The sequence below is a fragment of the Mus pahari genome, chromosome 9 (genome assembly GCF_900095145.1).
Source record: "Mus pahari chromosome 9, PAHARI_EIJ_v1.1, whole genome shotgun sequence".
In the NCBI taxonomy this organism is placed as follows: domain Eukaryota; kingdom Metazoa; phylum Chordata; class Mammalia; order Rodentia; family Muridae; genus Mus; species Mus pahari.
Genome location: NC_034598.1, coordinates 66,105,688 through 66,123,768, shown reverse-complemented (window position 1 = coordinate 66,123,768; position 18,081 = coordinate 66,105,688). Strand labels below are relative to the sequence as shown.

The following is an 18,081-nucleotide window of genomic DNA, read 5'->3' as shown; positions in this document are numbered from 1 at the left end:
TCCCTTACCTCTGTGGAACTGACACTCAAGGGAAAATGACAAGTCACCATTAGGTGAGATTCTGTGTCTGTGGCTGTAGGTCAATCATGAAACTGACTAGTATTTCAAAAGTTAAGGGTTCAATTATAAGCAACACCTCTCTCTCTCTCTCTCTCTCTCTCTCTCTCTCTCTCTCTCTCTCTCTCTTTCTTCTTGTGTGTCTGAATCTAGGTATATCTAGTATCATAATATATTTCTTGAAGTGATGCTGAAAGGAATTTAGTTTCCAAAGCTGGTGGTATGACAAGGCCTATAGTCTTGTAAAGGACATGCAATGACTGTCAACAGAAATAAAAGTTCAGAGTTCTATCAGACTTTCAAAGAAGACCTAATTCTCTCCTCAAAGTATTCCACAAAATAGAAACAGAAGGTACTCTACCCAATTCATTCTACTAAGCCACAATTACTCTGATACCTAAACCACACAAAGATCCAACAAAGAAAGAGAACTTCAGACCAATTTCCCTTATGAATATTGATGCAAAAATACTCAATAAAATCCCCACAAACCAAATCCAAGAACACATCAAAATGATCATCCCTCATGACCAAGTAGGCTTCATCCCAGGGATGCAGGGATGGTTTAATATAAGGAATCCATCAATGTAATCCACTATATAAACAAACTCAAAGACAAAAACCACATGATCATCTCGTTAGATGCTGAGAAAGCATTTGACAAAATCCAACACCCCTTCATGATAAAAGTCTTGGAAAGATTGGGAATTCAAGGCCCCTACCTAAACATAATAAAAACAATCTACAGCAAACCAATAGCCAACATCAAACTAAATGGAGAGGAACTTGAAGCAATCCCACTAAAATCTGGGACTAGGCAAGGCTGCCCACTTTCTCCCTACCTATTCAATATAGTACTTGAAGTCCTAGCCAGAGCAATCTGACAACAAAAGGATATCAAGGGGATACAAATTGGTAAGGAAGAAGTCAAAATATCATTATTTGCAGATGATATGGTGGTATACATAAGTGACCCTAAAAAGTTCACTAGAGAACTCCTAAACCTGATAAACAGCTTCAGTGCAGTAGCTGGATAGAAAATTAACTCAAACAAATCAGTGGCCTTCCTCTACACGAAGGACAGACAGGACGAGAAAGAAATTAGGGAAACAACACCCTTCACAATAGTCACAAATAATATAAAATACCTTGGTGCGACTCTAACTAAGGAAGTGAAAGATCTGTATGATAGGAACAGTGTATCTTAAAGCCTTTAAATAATACAATTTATAACATAATTTGTTGAATTTGCTACACTTCAGGAAATTACAGATTTGTAACGGAAAAATTCAATCATATATTACTAAAGAGAATGAGCTCTTTATCAATATTCATAAAACTCCCACAGCCAGAAACATGAGTGTTATGAATAGATCATCTTGAGAAGGGAAACAAAGAATGCCCAGACAAGCTTGTATGTTAGAATATGTCTTGAGCATACCTAAAACAGTACTCATTCTTCAGCACAAGGATCTGATCAGCTTCTTGAAGACTCTGGGACTTACCTAGACCATTGAAGTAATATTTTCTAAGCATGGCAGACAGAAAAACGTTAAGTAAGAGTTGTTTGTTTGTTACTTAGAGACAGAGTTTCTCTGTGTAGCCCTGGCTGTCCTGGAACTCACTCTGTAGACCAGGCTGGCCTTGAACTCAGAGATCTGCCTGCCTCTGCCTCCCTAGAGTTGGGATTAAAGGTATGCACCACCACTGCCCGGCCAAATAAGAGTTCTTAATAAGACAGGCTATAACATTGGCTTTTATAGCCACGTTTAAAATGCAGACATAGAAGCGCACATGTTTACCTTTAAAAATGACAAAATTTGGGGACCATGGAGTATCAGGCAGGTAGTTTGTCGTGTAAGCCTCGGTACTTACTATTCGTAAACTACCTCAAATCAATCCCTAGAATGCACATAAAGGAAGAGAGGGAGAACTGACTGCGCAGGGTCGCTCTGTCCCCTTCCTGTTCACTCCACAGCACACGTGCTGAAGCACAAATTTTGCCCATAGATACACTGGAAGCATACATGGGCAATAAAGAAAACTTAAAAAAAAATTAGTTTTCAAGTAACAGCTTTCAGATGACTCATTCAAACCTGCTAAGTTTTCGTTTTACCTGGGCATAAAAAGGAGACTTGTACTAGAAGCTTCTCTGGAATCCCTTCCGTCTTCATTATTCTCCAGTTTGTGACTTATACCTTCAGACAGCTGTGACCACCAGTGAGCTGGGGAAGTTTTGCTCTGGATGGATTATTATTTCTAACACATGAAAGCCTAAACCATGATACGCTGGATTGCTGTTATGCATAAATGGCACAGGTGGCATCCACAACCATGAAAAATAAAGTAGCGTCTAAGGGTAAACATTTTGAAGGAGGCAAGAAACAAACCACCTATCAACGGAATAATATAAAAATCAGTGTCACCTTTCTTTCTTCAACAAATATGCTTCAGTTGTTAGCCATATTTAAGACACTGTGCTAGGGACTCTTGTGAGACATAAACATGAATTAAGCAAGCCACTCATTAAAGGTGAGTTTAAATGTGAAATTTCATTTTTTTCACCAGGTCAAGTGAGGCTTGACTAATTGGTGAGATCATTGCCTATTTGTCTAATAATGTCTCTGAAAGGTATACCACAAAAGTCCAAGATTTCTGAAGACTTAAAATTTACAGTTTCTAAATACTGACCATGGAGCAAGTAGCATGATCTCTCCTTCTACCTGTCAGTCGGATGTGCTTGCTTGAAAACATTGCTTTCATGACCTTCAGTATGGATTTCTCTCTTCTTATAAGTGCCTAGAATCTAAAGCAATGGTTCTCAACCTTCCTAATGTTGCAGTCCTTTAATACAGTTCTTCATGATATTATTACCCTCTCTACCCAACTGTAATATTATTTTCAGCACTATTTCATCACTTTAGGTTCACAGCTGTTATGAATCATAGCAAATATATAAATATCTGATATGCCGCATATAGGATATGTGACCCCCTATGAAAGAGTCATTTGAGCCCCATTAGGAATCACAAACCAGACGATGAGAATTGATGAGCTAACATGAAAGGACAATGGAGTTGAATCAGCTCCTGCTCCACACAGTGCTAGCAAAGACAGTGAAGGACTTCTTCTATAGAAGCTAAGATAGCTAGCTAGCACTCTATCCTTTGTTTCTGCCAGTATAAATGTTCCAGATACTTCTTAAGTTATGAGCCATACTGAAAAACATATGAGCTCGTTATTCAATATTTGTAGTGGAAGACAAGCTTCCTATGTCTGCAACTAGACAATATCCAGCAGAGAAAGGTCTTGATTTATCTGGACTAAAACACTTGAAATACAGTGAAGCACAATAAAGACGTTTGGTGGATGCTTTCCATCCAGTAGTTCCAGGCCAACCCCAGAAGCTGCTCCACGGGATGACTCTTATATTCAGTCTGCCGCCTAATTTCACAGCTAGTAGCAAAACTTGCCTTCACTCGGAGTGCTCTTGTTATTTCAACGGGGCTGTTTTCTATTTATAAAGTTACACAATCCACTTGGTTCCTTCTTCCTCTCTGTCTGAGACACAGCTTAGAAAAAGAAACCAGTCATTCCATTAACGCATTGCCAGGAAACCCAACTGTTGTTCGCTGGAACAGACTGAAAAAAGACCCACACCTAGACCTACGCCTTCCTCAGCCTTCCTCACGTCTGCTCTTAGAGGCTCATCCTTTGGTCTGAACTCTGAAATTGCATTATGCTCATGAGAAGGCCATCTTTGCTACTTTGTTCATGTGGCAGTTAAGCCTGTGCCTCTAAAACTACACTCTAAGTGAAAACTTGTCCCCCAACAGGAAACACACACTGCCAAGTTCTTTGGCGAGTAACAATGTGTCCCCAAGGAGACCCAGGTGTCAAGACACTTAACAAAAGTTGTACACAGCAACATTTGAAGAGAAGAGAGAAAAGGGGAGAGAGACCCGAGTTTGAGCCTAGCTCTTCTTTCAGCTGGATGCTAACCACACCAACTTAGATGTGCCATAAAGGTCTGTGCCGTGAGAGTCTATATGGAAACTCTGCCTCTGGAAAGGAATGAAAAGGTACATTTACAGTAGAGTGAACGTCGCGATAAGAAATCTGAGGTTTTATCACAACTCTTTAAATTATAAAATTTAACCAAAATATAATTGCTATTTTGACCAAGGCTGCAGGAGAAAGAGAGACATCACTGCCTGTGATGTCCATACTCTTGAGACATTTTTTTCTCATACAGATCAAATGAGAAAACACCCTGCAGTAGGAACTGTAAAGAACGTCTAGAAGCCTGGTATTCTTCACTCATTCTTCCAGGGAAAACCTTTTCTGCTGAATGATACAAACTGTTACCTTTTAGTTGTAATTTGTCTTTCCAGCCTTCCTTTCTTTCTTTGTTTCTCATTGTTTTTCTTTCTCTCTCTCTCTCTCTCTCTCTCTCTCTCTCTCTCTCTCTCTCTCTCTCTCTCTCTCTCTCTCTCTCTCTTTCTCTCTCTTTCCCTTTTAATGAAAACAGACTCTTCTTTCCTCCAAAGCATCCTGTCCACAGGTCTCCCTCCCTCCATGCTCTCCAACCTTTCATCCTGTCCACAGGTCTCCCTCCCTCCATGCTCTCCAACCTTTCATCCTGTCCACAGGTCTCCCTCCCTCCATGCTCTCCAACCTTTCAATGATCTCATTTTGATTCATATGAGCGTTACTCCATAGGATGGCATAACATACACAGTGGTTAGAGAAATGTTTTATATTGGTGTGAGGAATTTAGCACCTGTCTGGTTTCTCTAGACAATATGTGCTACAATTCTCTCCCTGAATTAAAAAGAAAATATTCTTATTATATTGAAGAGAGTTTTCCATAGTCAATTGAAACAGATAAGGCACATGGGTGACATTAAAAGAAAAAAAAAAACAGATTCTTAGAATCTAATATTATCATGTAAACAAGTGCCTCTGATAATTTTAGGTGTAGACAAATCGTCTCTTCCTCTTTGCACTCCCCCAGCTTTCCGTCAATAGTCTATTGTTAAAGAATGGACTTTCTCCCAGGCCACATCCTGTCTGTCCTATAGAGAAACAGCATGCTTATTGAAGGAAAACAAAACAAAACAAAAATTCCTCTTCTCAGTGTACAGCTGCAGAAGAAGCAGAGAAAACAATCTATGGCATCGAAAATACTATTGTATTAAACTCCTGGCCTAAGATTTGTTTTGTAAATTGTCTAATGAATTTCAGGAACTATGAAAGGAACATTCAGGCCTTAGGACTAGAAGATTAGGAATCTCTGATGTTGCTACTGCTGCCTTAACAGACACTCTTCATATTACACGACACAAATAAGCATGTATTATAGATTAATATATTCACGAATACATTCTTCTTCCATAAACAAAGATTTAATAGATTAATTAAATAATCATTAAGTTAGTCTTATATAGAAATGTAAGGTAAGAATACAATAGCTAAATCTAAAATAGAACTTTCAGAAATTTGTTATAAAATAAAATATAAGTGCGCCTATGAAAGATTTATTGCAAATCCAGAAGGCAAATCTCCTGAATAAGCATGTAACAAACACACGTGGACAGTCCTAAATACTGGATAAGCAGTGAACAGAGTCAAGAAAAGACACCAAGGATCCATGCAGCAGTAAATACAAGGATTTGTATTTACTGAAGAATATCTTTTATAGACTATAAAAGGTCGAGATCAAATCTGAAAGAAATAGAACTGTGAATACAGTCTTGGAGAGGATGACCAGCCTGTCCTCATGGGAAGAACCAGAATGACAGCGAGACATCAAGAAGCCCACCAGATCAAGAAAGAAATGGCAATAAAAAGTGAGAGTACACATGGAGGGACCCATGGCTCCAGCTGCATATGTAGCAGAGGATGGCCTTGACTGGCATCAAAGGGAGGAGAGGCCCTTGATCTTGATCCTGTGAAGGCTCGATGCCCTAGTATAGGGGACTTCAAGGGCAGGGAGGCCGGAGTGGGTGAGTGGATGGGGGAACACCTTCATAGAAGCAGGGGAGATGGGATAGGATGGGGGTTTCTAGGGGAGGGAAACCCGGGAAAGGGGATAACATTTGAAATGTAAATAAAGAAAATATCCAAAAAATAAAAAATAAATGGCTTAAGGAGAAAAGAATTCTGGCATAAATGTTCAAAATGGGACAAAATGATAGCATACATTTTGATAAGAAGACAATACTCTAGGAAATCAATAAAGGCAGAGAAAGATATTAAAACCTAAGAATTCAGAAACAAATATATAATCTCTATTATTTAGAAGATTAAAAAGTAGTCAATTTCCCTTGAACCAACCTACGATATAAGGGTGTCCATTTCACTTAAACATCTATGAGACTGAAAAAACAAAAAAACAAACCAACCCACCAAAACCCCAATAGTTTGTTTAATATACAAACGGGCTTCATTGTGACAATTTCATATGGATATGGTTATTCATTCATTCGTTTCTGGAAAAGGGTCTCGTGCTAGCCCAAATCTTGCTTTATTATTTTAAATGATCCTCCTACCTCCGCCTCCCAATTGCTGGGATCACAAACCTGCCTCACAAACTGTCTTAGGGATGAAACCCAGTGGGTTTGTTTTTGTTTTTGGTGTGTTTTGTTTTGTGTTTTTCTTATTTGCTGCTGCTGTTGTTGTTGTGTGTGCGTGTGTGTGCGTGTGTGTATGTGCGCGTGCACGTGTGTGTGTGTGTGTGTGTGTGTGTGTGTTTGCATGCAATATAAGCATGCTGCTGAATTTCACCCCCAGTCCTATATATTGTTTATGCTTGCCCCTCCCCACAGGGCCCTCCTCCAGCACCCTCTGCCTTGTGCTGGTCTCCTTACTGCCTCCCACTTCCCCCTCTGTTACCATGGCATACATGCCAATAATATATCAGAATTCAATACAAACTTTGTTTACAACACACTGTAGACACAAGTTACATCATTCAGAATCCATCTCACTATTCAAATGAGGTGTTCTGAATACTGTTCTTTGTAAATTCTTTCTGCAGTCTAAAAGGATTATAGCATGACTTTCTTCTTTCAATACCAGTGGTGAGTCTATTTCAATGACTCCTTTCCCTATTCCCTTTCAATGCCTTCTTGGAAATGATTATCAGTGTCCTACCAGAAGTCACAAGATGCTTCCAAACCAAGGGTCAAATGTCTGTTATACAACTGCGTAGCCACCCGCATACCAAGACACAGAAAACAACAAATAATGCCTTCTCACTGGGATATCTCACTCTACTCAGGCTCTATAAACTCCACTTTCAAAATCCAGATCTCACACTTTCTTGGCTGCCTAGATTCTATTTCTAATGGAGAGTTCCCAGTACCAACAACAGAAGAATTCTAAAGCCTGTGTACTGGACATAGGATTGATCGTCTCATCCAAGAGCAACTTCTGGATATCTATGTGGATTGGCAGGTTGGAACACAAGCAATAAAAGGCAGTCAGCAGAGTCACACTGTGGAAATAGCCAGAGAAGACAGGGGACCACAGTGAGCTTTGTATACGAGAATTCTCGGCAAAAGTCTTTATCAACTTTATGTACGCTGTCAAGTTCAAAACCCTGGATAACTTACAAATCCTTCTCTGCTTTATTTTAGGAATTATGTTTCTTCTCTGGTGTAGTGTTTTACTTTTCAATAGATATCTATATAAATCAAGATAGCTGTGTGACCATCTTTGAGAGACTATTGAGCATTTTAGAAAGATTTTTTTTAAAGATCTATTTACTTATTTTATGTATATGAATACATCATAGCTGTCTTCAGACATATCAGAAAAGGGCATCAAATTCCATTGCAGATGCTTGTGAGCCACCATGTGGTTGTTGGGAATTGAACTCAGGATCTCTGGAAAGCATTCAGTGCTCTTTACTGCTAAGCAATCTTCTCCAGCCTCTCGAAGGTTTTTTTTTTTTTTTTTTTTTTTTTTTTCCTATATCTATCTATCAGTCTATCTATTGATCTATCTATCTATCGATTGATCTATCTATCTATCGATCAATCTATCATAAAATTTTGTCTAATCTTGTAAACCCGATTTAGTTAGAAATTTAGGCTAATCTCTAAGTAATAAAATTTCTCTAAATACTATTTTTCTTAATTTCGGAGTACACACCTGGGCTGTATTGCCCTCATCTCTACATAAGACAAAAGGAAGGACCTCCTAGTGGTGAGTGGACTAGCTAAGCACTTGTTCACTGTTCTGTTTTCTTTTTCTTTTTCTCCCCACAGGTTGCTGTCTAGAGGCATGAAGATGAGACAAGCTAGATTGTACCTAGTTTCCAGGACTATTGTGAACATATGTTGTTAAACCATTTCTTTTTTTAAAAAACTTATTTTATTAGATATTTTCTTCATTTACATTTCAAATGCTATCCCGAATGTCCCCTATACCCTACCCGCACCCTGCTCCCCTGCCCACCCACTCCCAATTCTTGTCCCTGGCGTTCCCCTTTATGGGCATATAAAGTTTGCAAGACCAAGGGGCATTTCTTCCCAATGATGGCTGACTAGGTCATCTTCTGCTATAAATACAGCTAGAGACATGAGCTCTGGGGGTACTGGACCACTTAAGAAATGCTTTCGTCCATGCAGGTCATAATTTTCTATAATAAAGATACATCTTTGATATTCTACCTAAATAGCAACCACAGAAAATACATAAAAGCATGTGTGAATTCAAATAAAAAGTAAATGCATGTGCTAATTTGATATGTCATAGTTGCTTGATATTTATTGTGGACAGTCTTTCCCTTTCCTGAAGAGAAATGGAGGAGGAGTGGATGGGGTGATGCAGAAAAGGGGACATGACACCAGGACAGGACAGGGACTGGGAGGAGAGGAGAAAAAGGAAACTGCAGTCAAGATATAAACTAAATAACATTACAATTAGAAATGACACATGCGCCAAGCCAGATTTATCTTATGTAAGCCTGTTAGTCCTTGCCTGTGTAGAGCCATTAAAGGGGTGAATTACATATTTGTATTTTGTTATATCTAAGAGCCTGAGAGACTATATATTATAGAGGTCAGCATCACCTTAATTATAAGTGTCATTTTTATTGTATCTAAATTTATTTTTAACATATTTCATTATGAATAACTATGGAATTAGCCACCTCAAGTGTTTAGTTTATAGCAACAAGATATGACACAAGTTCCTTTCATTCATTTTTGTTCTTCATTTTTGTTTGAAAAATTATACTATATTATTTTACCATGGAATGGATACTCTTGTGCATTATCTCTCTCATCCAGTGACCTATTTTCTAATTAATACTACAATATTTTTAAACAAACGATTCTATAATTTGGGAAGAACAAGTCCTTCCACGTAACCAACTTTAAAAACTCCCTTGGGACATCAAATTTCTTATCCAGGCCTTAGGGATCAGTAATCCAGCAGAAAGCATTTCTCTTTTTTTTTTTTTTTTTTTTTTTTACAAATACTAGGACAACAGTGGGAACTGAGAAACAAGAAGAAAGCAGAGAGAAACTTGTCAACGATTAAGTCAATATTCTTGGATGAATCCTTAACTTTTGCTACTTTTCCTCTGGCAAAATCCAGTCTCTAAGAAGTCAGTGAAGGACAAGATTGCTTTTGACAATTGCTTTCACACTGGTGTGAAGGAAAAAACAGAGATGATGTAAGAATCAAATAAACTATATTGTAACCCAATGCTTCCTGGTATCTTTCTTAATAATGGTAATTAGTCTGTACTTCCTGGTAATAATAATAAATTAGGTTTATATATCTATCTTCTATTATGTAGTAGATATTCATAGTGTCAATTATCATCAGTTTTATATACTACAAGTTGAAAAGTTCAAAATGTTTCAAACAAATCTGCATTTTTATGTAAAGAAAATGTTTCGTTTTGTTTTTACAAGACCTATAATGTGGGTAGTTGATAATGGGTCAACCAATTCAAACCTCTTCTTTAACTAATGTGAAATTCTTGCTTGTGTTTGGGTTTGGCTCTGGAATAAAGATATCTAATTTTCTGGCTTCCATATTCTGGAACTCCAGCCTTCTTCTAACTTGGATCTTTTCCTGCTTCATTTCATCACTGCATTTCTAGAAGCTCACACATGTTACCTTCGTAGTTACCAATCTCCTCTCAGCCTGTACAGGGTAGGGTAGTCACAACACTATCGCTAAGGCTCCTCTTGCCATCTTCCAGTGCGTCAAACCACAGCTACCTTCTTCTATTTGTTATAATTGGTTAATTGTCTTTCATTTTATAAAATATCACCGTATTTCATACACTGACGAGCAGTATTCTCTCTGAGATATTCTTTTTTCTAATGTTTACTTGGACAGAAAAAAAGACATGGTTCAAATATAATTTTCAATAAAAGTGAATAGTAAGCCAATACCCCATTGTCCTAACACTTTGTTATCATTTCACATCAAACTATTACCTTTATTTTAGATGAATTAATAAATGTTGGCCAAGTATGTACTTTCTTTTGATCTATAATTATATACACAAAATTATTTAATCTGCACAACAAGCTTGTGAGTTAGTTATTACTCCTATTTTAAAAAGACTAAGACTCAGGTATAAATTGATTTGCCAACATCATTTTGCTAATAAATGTGTAACATTCCAGAAAGACTATTGCTAACAGAATTCAGATGTCTTCTTTTCTTGTCTTCTTTTCATACATTTCAGTGTTTAGAGATAATTTTGATTGCTATCGCTGGAGAACAACAATGATTTAGTGTATGGAGGGAGGAAGAAATGCTAACAAATGTTCCACAATTTGCAGAATACTACTTCTACCTTTGCAACAAAACCTAGCAGATCCCAATACCACTAATAGTAAGCTATGTAAATTCCTGGTCCAAAGAATTAACTGGAGTGGAAAACACTGAGAGCACTCGAAAGAAACAGGATAAGGGAGGAAACACAGTCAGGAAATAGAACGAGAGAAAAAGAGTTGCCCTTGAAAAGTGTATCACTCTGGGTATGTACCTCATTGCATAGAGAGCAAGCCTAGTATATTAGGAGTCCCAGCTAAATTCTCAGCTCCCCATAAGTGGGCGAGTGATGTCAGCAGCACAGGCCTATAATCCCAAATCCTCCAGATGTGACAGCTTGAGGGATCTGAACATTTGCATCAGAACCTCACCTTGTTTCAATAAAGTTTTAGATGACATAAAGGCAGAATTACTTATGTTCTTTGAACTGGGCATAACTCTATGTCTTTGGGGGCCTAATACAATGTTCTCTTAATTATATTCCATATAGAATGTTACAAATTGAATATGGTAGCTGATGTTGCTGTAACGTGACAAAGTATAAAAACCCTGCTCAAAAACTAATGACATATCTATTGACTTCATGTGTCTATAAATAACACATTTAGTAGATGTTTTTTCAATAAAGGAAAGATGGTTATGATACCAAAGAGAAACAATGTAACCTACTGGCAAACTGCCAAAAATACTCAAAAAACACAACAGACTGAGTCATATAGAGAATACAGCAAGATTCCACACATGTGACAGATATGACTTTTAACATTAATTTTGTAGTTTAGCTAATGAGATGAAACACATAAGGACTTTTTTATAACACAAAACAAAACAAAACGATAGGCAACTGTTTCAGACTGCCAATGATTTCACAAGGACAATAAACGGATTACAATGAAAAATGACTTTCCAGCCTGTAGAGATAATGTTCAAATGTAAGCATTATTTCCACATTTTTTTTTATCCCAGTGTTACTAACAAGACACAAGCCAATTAAAAGCATCCCTAATGTCTTAACTGACCAAAGAGCTGTAACTATGAAAAGGAATGATGATGTTTGTATAGACACAAATAAGAGAATGTGCAAGCACAGCTTACCTAAGAGACTGCAGGCTGACCTGCAGCTGCAGGGCAGGCCAGCTCTAGAAAAGCTGGCCTTTGAGCACGCCCACAGGAGAGCTGACAGCCCTCAGCACTGGGAACCTTTGCAAAGGGAAACAGCTGGAAGCCAGAGCCAGGATCTACTCAGTTGACATCTGCTGCTTGATTTCCATCTTGGGGCTACTTTTATTCATTTCTGTTTCTCATATAATCCAGTAGAGGCTATGTGTCAACTTAATCATCCTCTCCTGACAGTAAAAAATACTTGGAAATAGACAAGGACTAATTTACAATTCATAGCAATGGTGTTTACTACCTGAAATATATGACAATTTTCTACGTGAACACTAAGGCTCTAGATACCCCTCCCTGGCATATTCTCTTTCATCAAGTCTTCATTGTTAGTTAGTTAATTAGTTATTTAGTTCGTTAAGAATCAACATTTCCCAGAACTGCAAACTTTTATTTTGAACCTGTTTTCTACCACAATCTATCATTGAAAATCCGGTCAGTCTCTTTACCTTTCCAAACCTCAGTTTCTTCATGTTCAAAAATAGGACAATAGTAGTGACTTCTAACTAGTGAGAACACTAAGTAGGATGCCCAGTGAAGCACCTGGTTCACTACCTAGCCTTTTGCAATTATAGATAATGCTAATTATCATCAGATCCCTCAGCCATGACTTGATCTCAATGTCCCTACCATGGTCATTGGGTCCAATTGACATGTAAGTGCCTTCTCCTTGGCTACTTAATGAGCTCACGCTCCACGGACCTAATACTGCCACTTTCTCCAGACACTGCACTTCACCTTACCCACTAAACATTTTGCAACACTATTTCATTAAAAACTGCTTTTCCCTTCTGTACCCCAGTCCTACATGCCCAGCACATACACAACAACTTTTGAATCCTTTTGGAATGGTCCATTCATATAAGATTTCTCACAATCTTATAAATCCATAAAATGTCTTTTCATTAGTAATACATATATATTTATTTGTTATGTATTACTATATATTATATAGTGGTTATATATATATATATATATATATATTACTAATATGAATATATATTTACTACCAGTATATTAATGTGACACATACTAATATAAAATATATTATTAAGCTGGGTGTGGTAGCACATGCCTTTAATCCTAGCACTTGGGAGGCAGAGGCAGAGGCAGGAGGATTTCTGAGTTCGAGGCCAGCCTAGTCTACAAAGTGAGTTCCAGGACAGCCAGGACTACACAGAGAAACCCTGTATCGGGAAAAAAAAAATATATATATATATATATATATATATATATATGTATGTATTTAATATGTAACTATATAATATATAATATACCACATATAGTATATAATATACATTAAACAATATAATATATAGCTAGGACACCGAGGCAAGAGGCCTGCTATGATTCCCATACCAGCCTGGTATACACAATGAGTTATAGGTTATCCAAGGCTACAGAGTTAGGCCTTACCTCAAAAAAAAAATCCTAGGAAATAAGTAAAAATTGTAGACTTTGAAAAGAAGGAAAAGAATTATTAAATAATTATGCTCAACGTATTATTTACATATAACATAAATAGATATATGTATGCATATATATGTACTAAACCTGAAACTAGAGTGTCTCATCATAAGCAATTCATCTGACTGGCTTTTGTTTTAAGTATTAGACTAAGTCCTTTATAAACACATGAGGAAGAAGTGATTCCTCCTACACCATCCTTGAACTCACTGAGTAGGAACACTGAGAAAGAGATTCCTATTAGCATGGACCAATAACTAACTTTCTCACATTGCTCTAGATCTTCTCAAAAGCACGTAAGTTTGCTTTAATTTTACTTCCATCATGTGTACTTTTTAAAGCATTCCTATGGCATTTGGAATGAGTTGTAAAGAGGGAGTGGTATTTGTATGACATGGTAAACCTAGAAAAGATACAGAAATTATTTTGTGGAGAGACTGGCAGGTATAGGGAACAAAAGGTTTCTTTCTGAAATCTAGCCTCAATAGTCGCAAGGAAAGGCTCTAAATCTACAGTAAAATCTTGGTACTGGATTAGGGAAGAAGCCAGTAAGAGCTGAAAAGCAAGTGCATATGAGGAGAGAGGTTAGAACATTCAGATTAAGTAAAAAAGTCAGAAAAAGTACATCAAAGGAAAATATCAGCCCTTGACATCTTTATGGTACATTTTCCAACTGTACATGATATATATACACACACACACACACACACACATATATATGTATATATATATGTGTGTGAAAATATGAAGCATAAATGAAATCTAATAATTAAGGAAAGAGAGGCCATGAACTTGAGAGAGGGCATGTGGCATATATGGGAGGGACTGGAGTGAAGAAAAGAAAGTGGAGAAAATAATGTAATTATGTTAATTTCAAAACCTAAAACCAAGCATCATCATCATCATCATCATCATCATCATCATCATTACTTATAAAACAAATGTGATTTCTTTAAGATAGGAGAACCAAGTCTTAAGAGTGCTAGACACACAGGAAGAAGACCACAGTCAGGAAAGGGAAGCTGGATGGAGTTACAAACAGGAACAGGAGGAAGGCTAGCATTCCTGAGTAAAGAAATTGTAAGGCAGGGGAAAGATGCTTTTGAATGCTTGATTAAGGCATGGAAGATGTGTTCAATGGGTGATTTCGAAGAGACATGGGAGGGAAAGAATTTGAAATTATTTAATAACTAACAGAAAATAAATACCCAAGAGTAAGTATATGTAGACAGGGACAAATTCCAAATATGAAGTGAAATAAAATCTCTAACCTCTTGCAAGACACGGGATAGGAAAGAGTAATGTGAATTATCAGACAAAGGCATCAGGGTTCAAGACTGGATGACTTGGTCAGCAGCATCTATTTTAATGCAAAATGAAACAAGGACTAAGAATTTGGGACTGAGGACTTTACTGACATGGTAAGAGATTTGTCCTCTGAAATCAGATTACAGAACTGTTTGGGGCAATGAGTAGCTGCATATTCCACATAAATGCTTTTTTAATGACAGCCATTTATTGTGGTTGCTATCCAGGATTTGCTTCTCTTAGAAATGGAACCCGTAATTTTTCGATGGGCACATAGCTGTTTAGAAGAAACGCTGCATTTTGCAGTTTCTTCCACAGCTAGATAAGGTTTTAGAACTCTAAGAAAGCCAATGGGATGTCATAAAACCTTAATGAAATGGGGTTTGTCTTTTTCCTAGAATGAACTCCATAATCCTCTGAAGACAGAAAGTTTGGAGCCACTAATGGAAGGGGATAGGAAAATGGAGAGGTCCCAGCTCTCTGACATAGCTTCACTGTATATTTCTTCAGATTTCACCACCTGAGTGAGAAAAAGTCTTCCCTGTTTTCCAATTATAATGTGATATTGAATTTCCTGCTGTGTTCAACCAAGTCTAGCTCTGTCTAATATATCTACCTTGATCGTTTCTGCTATTTTCCCTTGCTCTTTAATTGAAAATATTTTAAATATGTTCCTTTATAACACATGGAAATACTTTAATATGCTGCAGAAGCATTCTCTATATTTGTTTGAGACTTCCGTCTTAAATCTGATAAGAGGCATGGTAAAATTATTCCCACAAGCATAATTATTCCTATAGCGCTTCATGCCATGGAGTTTAAGTGAAATATCAGATGCTGGGATTGGAGAGATGGCTCAGTGGTTAGGAGCACTGGCTCCTCTTTCAAAGGATCTGGGATCAAGTCCCAGAACCAACATGGCAGTTCACAACTCTGTAGTTCCAGTTCCAGAGGATCTGACACCCTCACATAGACATACATGAGGCAGAACACCAATGTACACAAAACAAAAGAAGAAAAAGAAATAACAGATGCTTGATTAAGACTTGCTAACCAAAGTGATTTACTCAAATTCTACTGAAAAAAAAAAAGTAGCCAAGTCTTAAATTAAAGCCTTTTAGCAAAGCAGAAGTTTGAGCAAACATACAAGGTAACAATCATGTTCTACAGGAAAAATTCTACCTATCGATGTACTTATATATCATCTATCTATCTGTCTGTCTGTCTATCTGTCTGTCTGTCTATCTATCTATCTATCCATTAATATCTATCTAGTTATTTATCTATCATCTATCTATTATCAATCTATCTTATCTAGTTTATATTTTCACTAGATGGAATAGTAATATTATATATTATGTTTATAATTAAACATGGAATGACAAAGATAAACTCTGTAGCTATTTCTTCGGACCAAAAAAAAAAAAAAAAACCCACAATCAAGTAAAATAGGTACTATCCAAAGATTTTATAGAGAAAGGGACATCTTGGCCAAGTGTAAAAACTTGAACAGAAGAAGATAAATCAAATAGATATGCTAGATAAAATGACTGCCTCTCTTTTGCAATTACAGTCTTAGTTTGTCCATATAAAGCACTCTCAATTACTGTTTTGGCTTACATTTGCATATAAGCAAGAAAAATACTATTATCTCCTAATAATTCAGATATGAGATGGTGAACCTGGAAAGCTTTACAAAGCTGGAAGCTATATTTAATGTTACACTGCAAGGGATACTTAAGAAGGTTTAGAGCAGTGATTCTCATCCTTCCTAAAGCTGGCACCCTTTAAGATAGTGTGTGATGCTGCGGTGACCTTCAACCATAAAATCAATTCCGGAAAGGGGTCGCCACCCACAGGTTGAGAAACTCTGCCTAAGATGACTCTCCAGTAAAAAGCTTCTCCCACAGGCCCACATGAGCACTGTCCCTCTGGAGCAAACGTTTGAAGAAGGCTCAGCACCCAAGAGCTCACAAAATACCAGAAAGTAAGTTAAAAAAAAAAAAAGAAAGAAAGAAAGAAAGAAAGAAAGAAAAAGAAAAGAAAACCCATGTCAGCATTAAGAAAAACAGCAGCGTTTCAATTTGTAAACAGAAATCCTGGCATATGTGTAATAAGAGGGACAATACTTCATTTTTTTTCCTCCACATTACAATAAAATAAGCAGCTATCAGTCATTCAAACCCTACAGAGGAGGTCTGGAGAAAAGAGAGGGCACCCCCAAGGGATTTGACAGGTAATGTACATGGGAGTGAGCTCCCGTTTGCTTATACCTGTGAATGTCACCAATAGAGCAGTACCACCGGGTGGGTACGCCTTTAATCCCAGCACTCAGGAGGTGGAGGCAGGCTGATTTCTGAGTTCAAGGCCAGCCTGGTCTACAGAGTGACTTCCAGGACAGCCAGAACTATACAGAGAAAACCCTGTCTCAACCCCCCCCCCAAAAAAAAGAGCAGTACCTAGGAGTATCTATATTAATAAGTACTTACTCGTTGCATTAATAAGAATACTGGCTATCCTATACAGATATTCAGAATTTTGTTCATGACTTTTGCAACTATTCATTAAAATACAGTTCCCACGTTCAATCCTCAGTCTCACATAATTCTGCCCCCTACTTGTAGCATAATTCCTCTACGTGTCACCATCTCTCACATATTCATGTTGCAACTGACAAGAAGTTTATCTGTGATTTTTATGCCTACAGTGACCTTGAATACTAACCTTGCTGTCTTCAATCTCCTTGGCTGTTCCCTGCTGGACTTTCTTCTGTCCAAACTCACAGGTTGATTTTAATGTGAGCTGGCAAGAAAGCATTGAGTGCTCCGGTGTAGCAAATTCCAGAGGTCTCGAGGAACAGCGCTGTGACACGCTGATGCCAAGATTCGGTATCGGAAGAGCAGCGTGAACAGGCTTTGACCCAACAGCTGGCTGTCTCAGTTTTGAGGCAACCCCAAGGACAGGCATGGCTTCTATAAAAGTATCTTTTTGTTGCCAAAGAAAATGCTCTTAACCTCAGTCTGGTAGACTCCAGCTTTAGTATTTCCAGAAAAAAAAAAAAAAGAAAAAAGAAAACTACTAAGCAAAACTAGCAGTCATCTGGAGGAAAAACAAAGAAAGAAAGAAAGAAAGAAAGAAAGAAAGAAAGAAAGAAAGAAAGAAAGAAAGAAAGAAAGAAAGAAAGAGAAAAAACTCACACAGACAAATAACTTTCAAACTAAGTTTCAGGAAGAGACAAAATTTTTTCTCAGTCTGAGACTCTGTCTC

At 37.4% G+C, this 18,081-nt stretch overlaps 1 protein-coding gene across 1 annotated transcript in view; it reads right to left on the bottom strand.

Annotated features, from left to right (window-relative positions):
- The window catches only part of Nav3 (neuron navigator 3), a 319,139-nt gene extending 301,275 nt beyond the window's left edge, over positions 1-17,864 (bottom strand). Inside the window, exon 1 of the mRNA XM_029542029.1 lies at positions 17,539-17,864. Coding sequence (XP_029397889.1) covers positions 17,539-17,781 — 243 coding nt within the window. The 5' untranslated portion in view covers positions 17,782-17,864. The remainder of the gene's footprint in view (positions 1-17,538) is intronic.
- Positions 17,865-18,081: the final 217 nt, after the last annotated feature.